The 20326-nt window shown below is 45.2% G+C and overlaps 1 protein-coding gene across 1 annotated transcript in view; it reads right to left on the reverse strand.

Moving 5' to 3' along the window:
* Nucleotides 1-20326, reverse strand: part of Afg1l (AFG1 like ATPase) — a 159415-nt gene that overhangs the window by 46749 nt on the left and 92340 nt on the right. Inside the window, exon 8 of the mRNA XM_032888755.1 lies at nucleotides 3287-3369. Within this exon, the coding sequence (XP_032744646.1) occupies nucleotides 3287-3369 (83 nt within the window). The remainder of the gene's footprint in view (nucleotides 1-3286; nucleotides 3370-20326) is intronic.

The following is a 20326-nucleotide window of genomic DNA, read 5'->3' on the forward strand; positions in this document are numbered from 1 at the left end:
GCAGCTTAATAACAAACAAGACCCTGACTTGAACAAATCAGAAGGCAAGGGCTGATACCCGGGACTGCCCTCTGACCTCCACATGCATGCCATGGTACAAGCACACGCACACATACACACACACACACACACACACACACGCACACACACGCACACAACTCCAACGGAAAGGCATGACAGAATAGGCAATGTCCGTGTGAGTCAGTTCTCAGGAAGCAGACAATATTCTGAGCTGTACGCCTCACTCCATGCCAACTTTGCAGGTTGTTCTGAATGAACTCTGGCAGTTTTTAGTATTGTTTGGGTTCCGGCTTGGGACGTTTTTCAGTGCCTTTGGAGGCCTGCAGTAGTGAAGTGCTGAGCTAATGACTTTCTAGTCTAGCCTCCGATCCACAGCCAGAATACATTGATCTCATCTGAATGTTTCTATGTAATTAACGATCGTGTGTGGGAATGGTTTTTGTAGGCGCTGCACTGGGGGGACAAGCTCGGTTCTCCTTCCAGCGAAACAGACAGGGAGTAGTCTGGACCATATATTTACAAAAGATGTTGTCCAGAGAGTGACGAGGAAACACGTCTGACAGGGCAAGAGAACAGCACGGCATGCAAGAGTCGGTTACGAGGGGAAATGCAGTAAGGTTTGCTATAAGATACGCTGGCTCTGGGGCTCTGTAATCACAGATGCTCAGAAGGATTAGGCAGGAAGCTCCCAAGTTCAAGACCCGCTTGCTGTCAGAGACGATTCAGGGTAGCGAGGACAACTGAGAGAGCCTCAGAACAAAAGCCCCAAGCTGGAAGGGCGGCTCGGAGGCCACGGCCGCACTAGCAGAGGACCTGAACTTTGCTCCATGCACCCAATCCAGGCAGCTTACGGCCATGTGTATGTACGTAACCCTGGCTCCAGGGAACCTATACCCCTGGCCTATAGCGTGCCTCCATTCACACACATGCACGCACGCACGCACGCATGCACGCATGCACACACACACACACACACACACACACACACACACACACCTGCCGCCACCAGATAAATCCATACACATAATTTAAAATAATAAAAGTAAATCTTTTAAAAATAGATAATAAAAAGTAAAATAACAGAGCTTGGGGTATAGTTTGGTAGTTTAGTGTTTTGTTTGCCCAGTCTCTGTGAGGTCCTGGGTTCAATCTCTAATAGCACAAAAAAGAAAGACAAAAAATAAAATAAAAAAAAATCCAGTTAAAGCAGAACTGTTGTCATGACCTAAGGGGATTTTCTCTTACTCCGCCATGAAGGAGCTCTGCCTAAGGGCTCACTTGAGGAAGTAAGGGGTACACTCTGAGCCTCCTACTCGGCCGTATCTCAGGGCTTGTATAGCCTGGTTCCCCGGACTCCGAGATGTTAGCGTGAGTCTGTGTTTTCCCACTGCATGTCTTAGAAACTGAGTTTCGCTCTGCTAGAGTCCCCTCGTCGTGGGCAGGCAGGCGAGATGGCTCAGAGGGTACTTGCTCCAAAAGCAGACACCTGATTTTGATCCCCAGAACCCACAGAGCAGCTGCCTCTGACCTCCACATGCTCCTGAGAAATGCGTGTGAGTATGAACTTTCACGAAACGTGTCAACACATACGTACACACAAGAAAGTAAATAAAAATAATTAAATTAAAAAAAATAAAATCAGGGAAATAACTGGATACCCCAGGGTTAGGTAAAATGTCTATGCTTTCAGCAAAAGCAGCTTTTTTTTTTTTTTACCTCAAGAAACCCTACTGAGGCAGTGTTAGCACCGTGACAGAGACTTCATGATGCAGACGTGTGCGTGCCTATGTCTGGTAACTTCCTCAATCATATTTTTCGAGACAGTGTCTCTTAGACCTTAGAGACCCGACTATGCTGCCTGGCCAGGAAGCCCAGAGCCTCGGGTCTCCACGTCCCTAGCACTGCGTGCCAGGATACATATGGCCACATCCAGCTTTTCCAAGGCTGCTGGGATCCCAGTCCTCATACCTGCACAGCCAGCTCTTCAGACAGACCTAGGCCCCAGCCCATTTTCTTCACGTAAGCAATTCCTCACTGAGAAATATTTTAATTTTTCCATAATACTTTGCCTAAAAACAGGGAATAGTCCTTTGAAGAAAGAATCGAGGAAGTAACCACTTATTGACACCTACTACCTCCTGGAAACAACACGGAATGGGTCACAGCAAGTCAGGGGAAGGTTATTAGCATCAGAAAAAATAAAGGGTCCAAAAAAACTCAAGATAAAAGAATCGGGGAAGAAAGCGTCCACATGAGAGCAGACAAAAGCATTCAGAGAATAGTTAAGAATCATAAAGTACTTTAAAGACTACTTAAGGGCGGATGAAGGAGCAGCTATAATAATCATCAGCCTCTGGATATAAGCTGCAACAGTCCCTTTGCTGCGCTATAAAGTATGCAATTTTAATTATGCGATTTCCCCGGCTAATTTCTGCTTCAGAAACAGTAAGTACTTCTGCTTACAAGGCGGCAAGACAAGAAGTTTCCTCAACCTCTCTTAGGCACGTCGTCATCAAAATTTAAATTACCAGAAACATGCCCTTTAGTGAAATTACAATTAGGCCTGGAATGCAGCTCCTGAGAGCCCACGGTGCGCCAAACACTGTTGGCAGACACTGAACAACAGTTGCATCTAGAAAGCACTTTTTCCTGCCCGGGGTCCTCACAAGTGACATTTTCAAACAGACTGTATTTGTTTTCTCAGCAATAACTTAACTACATGTGCTGAATACATCTATTAGATAAATTGCTTCTGCTCAGGAAGATCTTGTGAAGGACTTCAAGATATACTGTTACATTTGCATATAGGATACATTTTGTATCAGTTATACATGGGCGTCAATCAACAACAGTAAATACGGACAGATTGTCCAACAAAATACGGCAACAACTTCGGGGGGACAGGATGGAACACTTGTCAGAGACATCCACAAATAATTAATTCCTTTAGCACATTAAAGATACTCTCTTAATGTCACAGCCTCTTTTGAGGGGACACTCATTACTTCCTGACCATCTGTCACTTCCTCCCCAAAAACATAATTAAGGTCTCACCCAATCGCACATCCAAAAGGACGCAAATGTGAATGGTGAAAGCAGTATAAAGAAGTTAACAGCATTACATTGTTTAAAAATTATAAAACTCAGATTAGTTTTTCGGGTTCTAATAAAGCACTTATTTCCTTAATCTTTTCCTGGTAAGTCATTAAATTATAAGCTAAAAAAAAACTTTAAAACCACACACACACACAAAAAGAACACTTACAGGTAGTAGAGTTTCCCGGCAGGGGCGAGTTCCCTTTTCCGATAATCTACCCCAGAATCCAGCTGGACCGTATTGCAATATTCCTATAATGCGGACACAAAAAAAAACAAGCCATCTTTTTAAACCAGAAATAGATTTGACCTAAGGCCCACTCCATGATATAGGACCCAAACCCAAGACTGCTTAAAGGGCCAAGAACCAGAGACTAGATAGCCCAGGGACAATACCAAGCAAATACCAAATAAAGTCTTTAAAAATAAAAACAATTAAAATAAGAATGAGAAAATGACCCCTCATGATACTCTGCTACACTCATAATCAGGGATTTACTCAGCCATCATCAGAGAGGCCTCCTCCTGCAACAGATGAGAAAAATATGGAGACCTACACTCTCTCTCTCTCTCTCTCTCTCTCTCTCTCTCTCTCTCTCTCTCTCTCTCACACACACACACACACACACACACACACAGATCGGGGGAGAGAAACCTTAGAGCACTCAGCCTTAAATTTGATGTCTCCGTCAAATCCCTTCCCTAAGAGCTCAGGGAACCTTGCAGAAGAGGAGGCAGAAAGGTCGTGAGAGTCAGAGGGGACGGAGGAAGGACACCAGGAGAGCAAGTCCCTCAGAATCAACTGAGAAAAGCTCATATGAACTCACAGAGACTGGGGCGGCAAGCACAGGTCCGCACCAAGTCCTCTGCATATAAACTGTGGCTTTCAGTTTAGTGTACTTATGGGATGCCTGAGCGCGTGGCGTGTAGGTCTCTCGTTCTTGTGGCTTCTTTGGGGCTCTTTTCCTTCTGTTGGTTTGCCTTGTCCAACTTCCATGTGATGGTTTTTGTTTAACCTTGTTATACTTTATTTTGTTGTTAGAAACATAAAATTAAAAATGCTTTGGAAAAATGACCCTGACAAGTGAAAAACAAAAAACAAGTGAAAAATCCCCAAGGAATGCGTGTGTGTGTGTGTATGTTGTGTATGTGTATGTATGTATGTATATATATGTGTATAGGTGTATGTATGTATATATGTGTCTATAAGTGTATGTGTATGTGTGTATATGTGTATATATATATGTGTCTGTGTATGTATGTATATGTGTGTGTATGTGTCTATATGTGTATATGTGTATGTATATATGAATATGTGTGTGTATATATGTGTGTATGTGGTACCTGAGATGTTTCAATGAAATAATATAATAAACTTAGAAAACAATTTAACTCATGCAAGATTCATAAAATTGAAGTTTCAATATTAAATCTTGCCAAGTCCAGCTTGTCCAGGCAAGAAATGACGTGACATGATTCCTGCCCCTGAAACAGAGCCACCAGGGCCTCCTCAGGTGTTGATGGTTGATGTGGGCGGGCATAAGGCTTATCTGTATATATATGAGGCAAGTGTGTGTCTATGTCTCAGCAAAATGGTAAATGCTGAGACCTTCAGGACAGCCCTCAAGGCTGTGGGAAAGAACTCTGAAAACATGAGTTCAAAAATACACACATTCTCAACTATGCAAAATGTAAGGATGTGATATGAATCATATGCGGGGCTTCACAGACCTGAAACAGACAATAGGGCAGGCAGATTCCCGAGTTCCGGGTCGGCCTAGGACAGAGCTAGTTTGGGCCCAGGTGTGGTGGAAATAATGGTCATCTCTGGACAGGATCCAACCCAACTAGCTCATTGTCTTTGCTAACAAAGGCAGGCAGATCTCTGAATTCATTTGCAATATATATATATTTTTTTTTAAAAGTGCTTGTTGCCTTTTTCTAAGAATCAGGGAACTGGGGCCATGGTCTGCTGATTTGTGGGATAATCAAAAGGGAACTGGGGTAACGACTGAATTGATATGTGAATAAAAGTCTGGGCTATTGATTTGCAAGAGATGAGCTATCCAGAGAGTCATTAGAATGGCAAGAGCAGGCAATCAGGAAACCTGCTTCCAGCAGAAAACAGGCCAGTTTGTATGCACGATTTGACCTCACGTTGTGTCTTTCGATGCTCTCAAACACCCCTTCTCTCAGGAAGCCCTCTCCAAGCCAAGGCTGTTGCGTGGCAAGGGGGTAAGTTTTGTATTATGTTTTTCTGAAGCTTTGCCAGATCTGTGCTGTCAGTAAATTTCCCCAAGTACCTACATTTGAGATTTGGCTCTATTCTTAGAATAGCCAATTTCTATTACTCGGGAAAAAGAAGGTGGAAGCTACCAGGAAGAATACTTCAGCTTGGAGGTGGAGGAAAAGCAGTCTGAGAGACAGCTATGCTGGCATTTAACAGCAAATGATCACACGAAAGTGATGCTTCCAGCAGACCCACCTTCACCTTGAATATTTGCCAGTCCCTCATCCCTCCTTCCAGCCATTAAGTCTTCAGAGTTCGTTCCTGTTCTAGAAGTTTCCTTCAACCTCCATCATCCTGCATCATTAATCCTTTCTCCACCCAAGTAATCTCTTCTTCCATCCTCTCGACATGTAAATAATGTGCGTGCGTACACACACACACACACACACACACACACACACACACACACACCACTCCAAATATCTTAGTGCAAAAACTCATGAGCTTTGCAACACCTACCTGGATTAATTGGGGTTTGTAGGATGGAGGGAGCATGTGCACATATGTACATATACACATACATATACATCATATACATACACATATGCATATACACGTATACATACATGCATATATACATGCTCTTTGAGCAGCAGGGTAATCCAGGGTGTTTAGGACATGTTAAATATTTATAGGATGGCCTTTTAGTTTGTATTAAAAGCAAATCTGAATTTTTAAAAACTTCATGAGGAAAAGTATCTTCATGACTTTATTATTTTTTATTAATGAAAACCACATTTTTCAAAATTTCTTAGGCCAAGAACAGATAATACTTCCAAAATAGCCCACAATACTTCAAACACCCCTTATCCTAGCCTGTTCTATTTTTTTAAGATTTATTTTATTTACATGAGTACACTGTCGCTGTCTTCAGACACACCAGAAGAGGGCAATGGATCCCATTACAGATGGTTGTGAGCCACCATGTGGGGCTGGGATTTGAACTCAGGACCTCTGGAAGAGCAGTCAGTGCTTTTAACCACTGAGTTATCTCTCCAGCCCTCCCAGCATGTTCTGACAATGTGCTGCTGATAACTCAACCAAAAAGAAACAGGGCTCGTGATCTGTCCCTTGAATCTTTACTTGTGGACGTAGTGGGGCAGGCTATCGTTCCAGCACTCAGGGGGCCGAGGCCTGAGGACTGTTGTGCACTTGAGAACGACGTGGCTACAGTGCCCTGCAGGCAGTGCTACATAGACAGACCCTGCAAACAAACCCCAGAACGCTGGGCCTGGTGTCTTAGGGAGAAGTTATTTCAAAATACATAATACAAATAAGGCCAAGGGACACCTCTGGATACAATGTTTGCCTAGATGCAGGGGGCCACCTACTCAGCCTCTAGTACAAGGAAGGGAGGGGAGAAAGGAGAAAAAAAATCGGAAACAATGATAGGTACCAGACACCTGATATGACACCCACCGAACCTTCTTAGCTGGTAGTTAGAATATTTCCTCAGGCGCTCTGAAGTGCCAGGTAAGTGTCTAACTGCCCAGACGCCACCATGCTACAAGAAAACCTAAGCTCTCCATGCAAAAAACCAAAAACAAAAAAAAAACAAAAAAAAAAAAAAACAAAAACAAAAAAAAAACAAAAAAAAAAAAACAAAACAAAAAAAAAAAACCTGACAAGGATCTGCAATAACATGAAGACAGCATGTTGACCAGTTTCCGGCTATTGCAGCCACAGCCATTTGCCATGGTGCTGAGGAAGGTGAAGGAGCAGCCGTGCCCAGAACTAAAGGCTGAGAGAAGTAATTGTTTTTAAGCCTGCATGAGTTACAGACATGGGCTGTCTGTCCACCAATGAATCACGGGAACATGGCCTGGGCACACCTGGGAGGTGGTATGTTTCTCCCCTCTGAGGTGTATTGCTGTATACACACTTCTCGACGGCCCAGGGCAGAAGACCACCCATAGCGGCAACAAGAACCCATCCTCAGGCTGACCAGTGAGCTGGAGGTTGAAGAGGTTCTTCGTGACAGAGGCCATATCAGGATAGTCTGGGTAATCTCCTGACTATAGTCTCCTTAAGGGCAGAGATCCAGAAAACTAGACTAGCGGGTAGGTACACGGACAGTATACAGCTGCCGTTGTAAACTTGTTTCGCATAAAGTAAGCTCTATGAGCTGGACCTCTGAAGGAATCGGACAGCTGAGACTCGGCAGTACACGTTCCAAGAATGACCCCTGAACCTAACAAAAATCATGGCTTCTTAACTGCCTCCCGGTCACCCGGCTCATCATTTAAATCCACTCCAAGCCTCATTCTCGGGACTGCCTGTAACCCACCGCAGCAGACAGGGGCGCAGCAACCGCAAGGGCAGCACTGCGCAAGCGCACCATCGCGCAAGCGCACCACCCGGTTCTCTCCTTGCTTCACCGGACCCGTTAAAAAGGAAAATAAAAGCTGCGCCCATCTATGGCTCCCCACTTCCATCTCTCTTCTCTTCTACTTTGAATGCTATGGAAAAACCCGAGGAAAGAGATTTATCCTTCCCTTTGCCCCTCCTGTGATAGCGAGGGCTCAGCCATCAGCTCGAAGGAAGAGAATGCACGATTAAAGAGCCGGTCTTCCTCTGCTTCTCTGAGGAAGCCATCTCGGACTGTGAGCAAGGGCAGCGGTTCATCTGTTCCCTCCACTGCAGACAGCATGCCACGGGGACCCCGTCCATTCAGGGCCGTGTATCTGCCAGGTTCTGTATCTCTTTATGACTACAATTTATCCTAGATGACCCAATATTCCTAATGTAGCTGTAATTTCTTCTCCTTTTCTTTTTCTTTCTTCTCTTTTTTTTTAATTATTAAAAATAAGGGTAATGGAAGTTCCACAAGCTTCAGTTTCTCTTTCTGGGTAGCTAACTTCTCAAATGTGAGTGATTAAGCCGCAGCAAATGATTGCGTTTGTACTTTGAGTAATCACCACCAAGGAACACCTAATCAGCAGCTAAGATCTGTAACCAAAGCCCCGCGATGGGAGCTCTTAATTGTCTGCAAGAGATTAACTCCCCGTTTGTATTTTTAGAGGAAAAATAAACGTCAAATCTTCCGATTGTTCCCACCTATGCTAGCCTAGATTCCTCAAAGCACTCTGCAAAAGGGTGCAAGAGGCCAGCCGGAAGCCACACTCTCCGAGTGGAGGACGAACCTAAAGGATCTAGCCTCTAGGACATCCCCCAATTTCCCGGGACCCTTTCGAGCCCCGAGACCTCTTAACAGCGCTGGTTTCCATGCATAAGGACTCTACCAATCAGCCTCCAAGTGAAATTTATTTTCAAATAGTTTGTGTATTTATGTACAAAGGACAAATACAATTAAATAATCTGAAAATGCAATTAGGAAGATGTGGGGGAGAAAAAGGAGATTGCATACGGCAGCAAGCACGAGCCAACGGCCTCTGACTTTGGAAAGGTTATCTGAATAAAGTCACTGCACCTCTGACCTCCTGTTGTAGAGTCAGAACTATGCCTGTAGGGACCAGGGCATCTCAGAGTGGCATCTCAGAGTGGCTTTCTATAGCGTCTACTTCGTCCCCAGTCTGATGCTGGGGCAGAGCTCAGCGATGCAGCCCTTGCCCAACGTGAATTTATTTCCCAGGCGCTAGGTCCTTCCTCGGGACTAGAAAGGCGGAAACCATTTATGCTTTCCCAGTTTGAACAAAGGAACAACAAACACAGTGGAGAAAACCTTTTAAGACCACAACATATCAACCTCTACGAGAAGACTGAGATGTGCCCATGCTTCGCATAGTTTGTTTAAAAATTAATACCTTACTGTAAAATGGAATAAAATCTAAAAGTGGGGATAGAGTAGTGCAAGTCGAGATTTTAAAATTTATTTCTTTTTGTTTTATGTGCTCTGGTGTTTTGCCTGCACGTGTCCATGTGAGGGAGTGGGATCCTCTAGTTACAGTTGTGAGCTGCCATGTGGGTGCTGGGAATTTAACCTGGATCCCCTGGAGGGGCAATCACTGCTCTTTTCTGGTGTTTTCCAGACAGGGTTTCTCTATGTAGCCCTGGCTGTCCTGGAATTCACTCTGTAGACCAGGGGGGCCTTGAACTCACAGAGATCTGCCTACCTCTGATTCCCAAGTACCAGGATTAAAGGCTTGTGCCACCACTGCTCTTAATGACTGAGCCATCTCTCCGGCCCCCTAAGATGAGTTTTAACATTATCTAGGTGACTGTGTTAAATAGGAAGTTGAGGGGTGAAAACCATGAGCTTTTGACTGGTTTTACCTATTAATAAGTAACAAAAAGAAAACTGACTGAGGACTGTCCTGTTTCAGAAAATAAAATACAGTAATACCTCTTACTGCTTAATTCTTCTCAAAATTATCTTTCTAAACTAAATATGTGATCCATTCCAGTCTTACTAGTAAGAATGCACACACACACACACACACACACACACACACACACACACACACACACACACACACACACACACACACACACACACACCTTAACCCCTACTTTAGAGCATAAAGGTAAAAATAAGCCAGGCATAGCACACGCCTTTAATATCAGCACTCAAGAGGCAGAGATGGGCTGTATCTCTGAGCTCCAGGCTGAGCTCCGGCCAGCCTGGTCTACATAGTAAGTTCAAGGCCAGCCAGAGCTACATGGTGAGATTTTTGTCTCCAGAAAAATACATTTTAAAAAAATTTAAGAAATCTCCTAGTCCCTTAAAAAAAAAAAGTCTGCTAATAACTTACATGCTTTAAGTTTTTCCTAGATATAAAGAAATATTGAGGGGCTAGAGAGATACCTCAGTGGTACTGGCTGCTCTTCCAGAGGTTTACGTCCCCCCAGAACCCACATGATGACACACAGCTGTCTAACTCTAGTTCTAGGAGATAGGAAGTCGTCTCCTGGTCTTTCAGGGCAGCAGGCACATAGGTGGTACAGAGACATAAAAGCAAGCAAAATGTCCATATATACAAAAAAATCTTAGCACGCATGCACATGCACACACACACGCACGCGCACACATGCACACATGCATGCACACAGCCTTGCAGTGAGGAATGGCCGAGGATGGAGCCATTGGTACAGTGCTCCCTAGTGTGTAGGAAGCTCTGGGTTCTGTCCCCAGCACCACATAAAACCAGATCTCATGTCACATGCCTATGATTGCAGCAGTCATTTGCAGAGGCGGGAGAGCTGGGACACTCAGACTCAGCCACATGGAGAGTCTGAGACCTGTCTCCAAACAAAGAGATACGAAACTGATGGCCATATACATGACTCTGAGCTTAACTAGTTTCAAGATCTTAAAAACTCTTATGAGAAAAACTAGTTAGGTATAAACACAGCAAAGCTTTGTGACTACCATACTGCCTTTTACACTAAGAACAGAATTCCATGAGCAGGTGGCAAGTATGAGGAGAAACTGAGCCAACGACAGACGGACAGCTGAGGAGTGGACAGCTGAGGAGTGGGCAGCTGAGGAGAGGACAGCTGAGGAGTGGACAGCTGAGGAGTGAGGAGAGGACAGCTGAGGAGAGGACAGCTGAGGAGAGGACAGCTGAGGAGAGGACAGCTGAGGAGAGGACAGCTGAGGAGAGGACAGCTGAGGAGAGGACAGCTGAGGAGAGGACAGCTGAGGAGAGGACAGCTGAGGAGAGGACAGCTGAGGAGAGGACAGCTGAGGAGTGGACAGCTGAGGAGTGGACAGCTGAGGAGCTGGGAGAGGACAGCTGAGGAGAGGACAGCTGAGGAGTGGACAGCTGAGGAGTGGACAGCTGAGGAGAGGACAGCTGAGGAGTGGACAGCTGAGGAGAGGACAGCCTTCTTCTGAGCCAGCATTACATTCTAACAGCTTACGTCTCACTCAAGATGGACCATGTCCTGCTATTTCTAAAGCTTAAAAATGTGTGTGTGCATGTGTCCATGCATGTACATGTGTGTTTGTGTGTGTATAAAATTGGGGTACAATTGACTCTCCAGCTAACTCCATCGAAACAGAGTCTCTCCCTAATCGGGAGCTCATGGTTTTCAGGGGCTGTGTCCTATGTCACCCTGTCTCCACCTCTCACATCGCTGAGGTTACAGGCATCTAGATTTTTACGCAGGTACTAAGGACTCGAACTTACTCCCACTTGGACAGCAAGAGCATTTACCTACTTGAGCCATCTCCCCAGCAACAAGGATTAAAACCTTCAATACGTAAGCGTTTCGTCGTTTGGCTTTTGTCTTTAAGATGCCATACGGACACCCGACCTGAGTGAAGCTCACTAGAACTTCTGCAGTCCACTATCGCCTTCCACCTCCCACAGCACCAGAACCCTGACTCCAGCACCAGAGAATCTGGCCGGGTCTTAGGGCTTTGTGTAGCAGAACCATACAGAACGTACGTCTTCCTGGGCCTTCTTTTATGTTTGTGAGATCCTGCTCCCAGGCATCAGATGTCACTAATTTATCTGTGCTATCGTATTGTCTTTGTGAGCCTAACAGAACAGAGTCGTACTTCTGTGGCTCTCCTTATTTACTTGCTGATTGGTTGATTGATTGATTTAGTTTTTGGTTTCTTAAGACAGGGTCTCCAGTAGCCCAGGCTGGCCTCTAAGTAACCATACAATGAAGATGATCACGAGTGAATCCCCTGCCTCCACCCACAGAGGCTGGGATGACAGGCGCGTACCACAGAGAGCGGCTCGTTCTCCCGCTCGTGGACAGCTGAGGCTTCCTGTCATTTAGCCTTGCCAATACCACAGTGACAATCATTCTTGCCGGTGATTTCTGCTGTGCTGTGTCCGTGCTCTTGTTAGGTCGACCCACAACAGGAACCACAGGACCACACGATAAGAACATGTGTAGCTTCCGTGGACATTAGCAGCTTTTTGGGATGGCTGTAGTGATCTACACTCACACCAGTGGCCTGTGACTGTCCCCGTTTATCTGCTGCTGCTATGATTGTGATTAAACCTGTCTCTTTATTTCAGAATCTCACTATGTAGCCTGAGATAGCCTCGAACTCATTACTTAGCTCACATTGGCTCAAATTGGTGATCCACCTGTCCCAGCTTCCTGAATGCTGGGATTACAGGTGTGTACCACCACTGTTTTACGACTGTGGTGTGTGTGTGTGTGTGTGTGTGTGTGTGTGTGTGTGTGTGTATGTGTGTACCAGCGTCCCTAGCCAGCTTGCTCCAGGGACCCCCAACTCTGCTTCCCAAGGGCTGGGATCGCTGGCAGCCGTCACACCTATCTGGCTTGTAAAAGGTTTCTGGGGACAAACTGAGGCCATCACATTTGTGCAGCTAGCACTTTATCCACCGAGCTAACTCCCTACTCCCTCACAACTGAATTTTAAACATGGAGACTGCTTCCTTGAAATCTTCTTATATTCCATAAACGTGCCACACTGTCTTATATGACAAAATGTGCACTCGCAGGTCAACGCGTGCCTGCCAGCGTCAGTGCTTATCTGGATCTGTCTAGCAATGGCTCTGTGACCTCAGGCTGCCTCCCAGGTGACTGTGCAGTTCATTAATGGTGGCAGGGGAGCTTTTGCTTGGGCAGTCTGCTAGATTCCGGGTATTTGCCTCAAGTTACTCACTGTTTTCTTTTCCTCCCGACCATTAGCAAATTTTCCAATTTGATAAGCTGATTTCCACTGCCAACTAGTCATGTAATTCTTCTGTCTGTCTGTCCGTCCTTTATTTTGCAACGAAGGGAACTGACTTCTTGATAAGATGCTTCAGAACTTCTCCTTTCTAAATGTAACACGCACCTCTCAGGACTAACTCTGAATACTAATGGCCCAAATTCCCTGAAACAAAAGAGAGGCTGGCCAATTGAATTTTAAGAAAACAGGATCCGGGGTTGGGGACTTGGCTCAGTGGTAGAGCGCTTGAATTTCCCCAAAAAAAAAAAAAAAAAAAACAGGATCCATCTATTTTCTTCCTCCAGAAAACGGACCTCCCCAAAGGCAGACACTACCTTCGGGTAAAAGGTTGGAGCCTGGCATCCAAGCAGATGGAGCTAGGACGCAGGTGGGCATCGCCACACTAACGCCTGGGGAAAGAGACTCAAGCTGAAACGAGTGAGAAGAGAGCGTTTAAAGGCCGCCTTATGATGACTGAGGAGCAATGTCAAGAAGGCATCACAGCTCTAGGCGTGCACGCAGCAAACACTGGGGGGCCCACCTTATACAGCAAATTCTACAAGACATAAGTCCAACACCGTAAACGGTATGTGACTTCTGTGCTCTGTGACCACCGACGTACCCGTCATTCAATGAAAAATGACTAAATAAATGGAAACATTACAGTCAGGATCTTACCACAGGTCAAAAGGATCCAACGGATATCTATAAAGTGTTCCATCTAAACACCGCAAATTAGCTTTTCTCAGGTGCCCGCACAGCTTCCTCTGGGTTAGATCATACAGTAGAGCACAACACCCCTCTCAACGAATACAGGAAGACTGATATAACTTCTTAGAGCTACGGAGACGGGGCCATAGATCACATTTGATATGAAAGTGGGGAGGGAGGTGAGAGACGGGGTTAGGGGAGGGCACCAGGAGGCCAACTCAAGCTAATGACATATGGAAAGCTATAAGGACATCACACGCTCAGTAATCTTGAAAGCTGCAAATGGTTTGAGTGCAGGCACCCTGTGTACCAACAGCGCTGCTACAAGAAACCACAGGTGAGGTGACAAACGTCCCTGGACAAATGGAAGGTGTGAGTGGACGTCACCATTGCGGTTGGTCAGCTACCTGCACTAGACGATGAGACCAGAGTGCTGAAGAAACATGGAGAAGCCAAGTTGGTGTGGACCGAAAAGCTCCTCCTCTCTGCTGGCTAGCCCTCGGAGTGCTGGGAGATGCTGTGCAGGCTCCTGGGACAGGATTGTCATCAACAAGGCTACTCTGCTGTGGACCCTGCTGGCAACAGCACCAGCCAGCCAGGCAAGATGTGCCCACTGCTACACCAGCGGCGCCTCTATTCTGGAGGTGATGACCACTTTGTGGTTGGATCTGAGCCCTGCTTCACACGAGGGAACTCACATGCGGCCCCATAAACCCAGTCAGGAGGCCATGGCTAGGGACCATAGCTTCATGGGAACCTATGAAGGGACTGCTGACGCTTTGGTAAATGGCTTCGATGTGCCATTTGAATTGCCTTCTATCTAACCACGTTCGCGCCCGCAGATTCCGATGCTGTCGGATTCAGTCACAATTCCCTTTGCAGAGGGCAGAGGTAACTGCGGTGACCCACACCAGGTAAAGCACTGAGAAGAAGTGACTGCTGTTGACTGCTCAGTCAGAAGTAGGGCGCCTAGCCCACCTCCTGTAGGGACCGGGGACCATCACCAGAGGTGCAGAATGAATGTAGGGGTGTGAGGAAATGAGGGGTATGGCTGTGAATGTCTGTAAACGCTCTACATAGAACACCAACATCGTGTCATGGGCAGGGGAGGAGCTCAGGAGAGCCCACCCCTCTCTGAGGGTTTATACACAGTTCTTGGTGGTAGGGTGGGTGGGGGTGGGGGTATGAGGAAGAGAAACCACATCTACTTGAGTGGGGTAGCCAGTGGGAAGGTGCCCCTTGCTTCTCTCATAGCTCCTAAGTTTCATGTAAGCAACCCTAGTGAAATTCAGTGAGATAGCAAAACAAAATTAAAATTAAAAAGTGGGGACACAAAAGCAGAAGAGGACTTGCTGGAAGGAGAGAAGGGGGTCAGCAGGAGCTGGGGGAGGGGCAGTGCGAGATATGCTCAAAACACAATACATGCAGCGTGATAATGTCTTGATGAAACCCATTATAAATAGTCAATATGTGATAATTCAAAGGGGGAGTAAGGAAATGGCGGGGAAGCCCAGGACCAGCACGGAGCAAAGCCAGTCCAAGAGAAGAGCAGCCACGCCACATATGTCGCAAACGTCAGGAGCTTACAGATGGTGCTGCCTTAGTTGATTTTATCTCTGATTGTAACCAGATGCCCTGGGTACTGGACATGAAGCTATGGAATGCACTGTTGGCCCCGCTTTGCCTGCTTTGGGTCCAGTGTTTTCTTGTTGTTTGCCCACTTCTCCCTCGGATTGGGAGTGTTTGCTGTGCCACTACAGATTAGGGAAATGGGACTTGCAGTTTTGATTTTGTAAGGACTGCCCTGAGTCTCGGAAAAGATTTTAAACTCTTGAACAGTGTCAGATCTGTTAAGACTTTGGGTCTTTCGAAGCTGGACTGAAGTCACTTCGCATCGTGAGAGAGCTCTAACCCTTTGAGGTTGCAAGGGCTGGATGCTGTGATCCGAATACACAGTGTCTCCTTCCAGCTCACGCTTTGCCTCCTTGGTACCCGGCGTGTAGCAGTCCTGAAGGCTGTGCTGCCTTTAGAAGTGAGGTCACTAGGAGTGGGCTTTAGAAAGCTGTCCTGTCCCTGCCTCAAGCCTTGTCCCATGTCCTGGTCCATGACCAGGACTTTCTGCCAAGGTGAACCCCTCTGAAACCTTGATGACCAAATACAAACCAACACAAACCTGCCTTCCCGTAAGTTGTTTCTGCTACAGTAACTGCCTGCAACTTCCTTCTGTTTATACTTGGATAGAATAACAAGAAAGAAAACATCATTCTTCTAAGCCGCAGCAGAAGACACATAGTATCTGGGCTGTGGAGAACTGTTTGAATGGATGAAGGAGGGGGGGGGGCGCGGGGGCCTGAGGAGCAGCCAGGGTCGGCGATGCTGACAGCAAGATAAAGTGATACAGGACAGGCTGTACTGGAAACGGCAAAGCTCACCGCGCAAAGCTCACCGCACACAGTCCTCAGTCGTCAGACTCGGAAACCGTGGCGTGAACTAAATCCCATTAAATATTTAGCTTCAACACCAGCCTCTGATCGTCTCCGCACGCTTGATTAATAATGGTTTAGGGCATCCAACATAGCGTTTATAAAATTCTAAACGCCAGTCCTTCTCTGCCTTCATTTCAGTTGCTCAACTTTTCCTCTGTCCGCTAGCGCTTTTCTCTGAGAATGAAAAGAGACCGATAGTTACTGCTATAGAAAGAAACCGAGGGCTGGGTATGGCAGCCTACACCTTTAATCCCAGCACTCAGGAGGCAGAGGCAGGTTGATCTCTGAGTTCCAGGCCAGCCTGGTGTACAGAGCGAGAGTTCCAGGACAACCAGGGCTACACAGAGAAGCCCTGTCTTGAAAAACAAAACAAAAAACCAAGAACAAAAAAGCAAGTTGATGAGGAGTGACCTTAAGCTGTTCGCCAAAAACAAGTTTCTGAGTCTCTCGACCCAACTCACTGCCTGTAAGACATGGCCAGACGAGTAAGGCAGATCCCACATCTATGCACAAAGATAAAGAACTCCTGATTGAAAAAAATACAAAAGGATGGATTCTACCCAAAGGTTGTAATGTATGAACTATGCACGAGTGCACACACACACACACACACACACACACACACACACACACGCATACTGTGGAACACGGTCTGCTGGAAGAAACTCTCAATAAAGAACAGAAGCCTGGATTACAAACCTGGTTCTGCTACTGGCTAGACAACCTTACGGGAGATGAGAGCACAGTTTAAAGATGGCCTATATAAGCTCTTGGTTTTTCTGCTGTATGGAAACTACACAGATATGTGGGATGACTGGAAAGGTTGTGTGGGTGCGCACGTGCGCGCACACACACACACGCGCACACGCACACTACCATTTGGGGTTATAAAGAAATTTAAGGGTTACTTTAGATATTATGATATCTATAATACTTTAGATATTATAAGAGTTTAACCAGATAATCAAACTTTACTAATCTCTGTATCCTAACGAGCATTTTAGGCTAAGGAACAGCATGTAGAGAGTCCCACACATCTTTGAAGACAATGACAAAGTTGTTTTCTAGTAAAGCCAGAGAAGTAAATTAAGCAGTAGTTATGGATAGCAAGGATATATTCTAATTATGCACTCGGGAGCCTTTCTACGATTCTAACTTATGGGCCAGTGCTGTCCAGTCTGGCTTTTGTTCATTTCATATGCACATGTATAAGGAGACAGCACTGCCTCAGTAGCCTATGTGGAGTGCACGAGAGCAACTTAAAAATGGGAAGGTACAGCCACGGTCAACAGCAAACGCACACACAAAGTATTTTGTGCCAAGTGCCCCTGGTGTAATTAAGATTTTGACAGAGAAAAAGTAAATTCGCATAGTAGGAAAACGAGTGTCTTAGGCATCCAGCGCCTGGAGAACTTGGCCAAACTATTGTTCCCTGTGCACAGTTTGTGTCTTCACGCTCGGATGTTGTTGAAACAGCAGACTTAAAAGAAATAATGTCAATGAATCTACCAGGCACTACCCGTGACCTCCGGGGTAATTAGCAATCATTCAGAAGCAACAAGACTAAAATGTTCTATTCTTTATCACTGTCAGCTCTTATCTTGATCAGCATTTTAATAAAGATGGTTCGTTTCTAAGACAGTTTCATGAATCAGTCATAATTACATTCTGACACGCAGTGAATAGTAAAGGAAAACTAAATATCACTTCATCAACCTTTCTAACCTTTATGCAAGTATTAGCTGTAAATAATTTTTACACAGTCCTACAACAGGGGATCTGCATATTTCTTAGCTTTGTGCAGACTTTACCCCAAATGAATTTCCCGTGACCTATACCTGAAAAACACAATCAGCCGCGATTATCCAGTTTTGTGAGATGTTCAGGTGTTGCCTTTCAGAGTTCAAATCAACTTCAAGCATAAAAGGCTACTTTATTCTGCAAATGGCACAATATGCAAAGTGGGTTAAGTGGCCAAAAGCATCCCAGAGCCTGGTGGCTTGAAAGAAGTCTACTGGGAAGCACGACGTCACGAGAAAGCTATCCTCAAGCAGCGACACTGACAAACGTTGATTCGTAGATGACACTTGAGGAGCCGATGGCCGGGACTGAATTACACACTAAAAGGAGGACTTTAGGGGGAGTGCAGTGAGGCGCAGGATCTGATGGCGAGATTTTTTTTTTTTTTTACACGATGCCAAATCTCAGATGGAGCGGTTGGAAATGGGTCAGAAACAGGAGACTTTCGCAGCGGCACTGCCTGAACGGTCTGCCCCAGGCCTCGGCTTCCCCTCCACCTTTGCAAAACAAATAGGTTAATTCGGAGTTTTCAGGTGACTAATTTATTTTTGCTGGGAATCAATTTGAAAATACTCTGGGCCATCCGAGGGAATATAAATCAACCAGCAAAATAAATGAACACTGGATTTTAGGTGAGTTGGTTGTTTCTGAGCACCTCAGATTTTCAAAATAAATGCAAGGCTTTCTCCAAATGGAGCTCCTCTTTCCCAGGACTGAGAAGACAGTGCACGGACAATCGGGGACACGACGCCAGGTTCTCAGGCTGTGCGTTTGGCTCAAAAATAGACAAAGAAAACGGCAGACACAGTAGTGATATTTTAACCAAACTGATCTCATTTAAAAAACTTGAATCCTGTACTAATAACAAACTTCCATTTTACTTGATGTCATTTCCATTTAAAGATTAAGTTCTCTGCAAAAAAAGACCTAAAATTACTCCCTGTGTGATTTCTTATCATCTTTCTTATAAAGCAGTCCTACTAGGACGTTACCCATTTGAAGACAGAAAGGTTCACCAAACCAGGGGGATTGAAAGTGCAGAAACGTGCTGTCTTCTGTGTGATAACTCTTGTTTAATTTTTCTAGTTGGCTCTCCTACTCGGCCATCCTTTCTAGAGGTACAAGCTTAGGAGTGGGGAGTGTTAGTTTAAAAAAAAAAAAACACACAACCAACCAACCAAACAAACAAACAAAAAAACCCAGATTTCCCAGAGGGAATAAAAACAAAGTGTGATTAAGATTTAGACAAAGCTAAAGATGGCTCCCTCGGAGGCCCAATGAGGTCTGCTACCTCATTAAGGACAACTGAAAACTTGTGATGCTTTTTTGTTTCAAGAGAATCCAAAAGTCCTTGGTATAAAGCGGACGGGGATGCGGGGTCCATTCAGCCTTTCTGTACCACAACCATTATGTCAAAAGTATAAAACACTGCCTTGTGTGCAGCCAAGCTACAATGACTCTTCCGACATCAAAGGCTTTGCACCACGAGGGTTTTTTTTTTTCCCTTCAAAATTTATTCAAGCTAAGGGCAGAGAGACGACGATTCATACACGCTAATTATGCCTAATTATCTATTCCCTCTTCTGACCAGCTCCGGCCAGGGCTAAATGCTATCTGGGTTTCTCACAACCTCCCTCTGCCCTGTCCATCCCGCCCCACAGTGGAGGCTTTGAAGAAAACAGTTGTGGCTTTTCAGAGTTCCCTCAATGTAGAGTTCAAGCAAATTAAATAATGATTCTGTTAGCTTTGACACGTTTGCGCGTTAAATATGAGGACCTCTTGGCTAATTTGGCAAATTCCTCGCAACTCTTCCCGGGTAGATCATAGTAACACCCGCCTTCCGGGGAGTGCCTCTCCTGCTTGCTTTTCATGATCCAAATGGAATGTTTATTGGATTAAAGTTCGTCTCTGCAGCCCTCCATGGTGGCCTGTGAGAAAGGGCTTAAAAGTTCTTTTAATTGGCTTGAGTTTTAAGGGAAGGGAAAGGGAAAATTCTATTTCACATTACATCACTAGCCAAGAAAATTGCCATGTGTAATTAAACTAATTTATCTCATGATTCAAAGAAGCCACTAATTCATATTTGGGACACACTTCCTTTAAACCATTTTTGTCACCACAGAACTGATTCCTTGTAATTAAATTGAAAATAACTATTTATTCAAGGACAAAAATCCAAGTCTTAGACTATATATTTCCATGTAAGCCACAGCTGCTCATATTTCAGATAAAAACAAGTCTATAACTAATATACTTCATAGAAAATCTTTATTTTCATTTTATGAGACAGGAAAAATGTTTTTAAGACCATATACC

The sequence above is a fragment of the Rattus rattus genome, chromosome 18 (assembly GCF_011064425.1).
Source record: "Rattus rattus isolate New Zealand chromosome 18, Rrattus_CSIRO_v1, whole genome shotgun sequence".
Taxonomy (NCBI): Eukaryota; Metazoa; Chordata; class Mammalia; order Rodentia; family Muridae; genus Rattus; species Rattus rattus.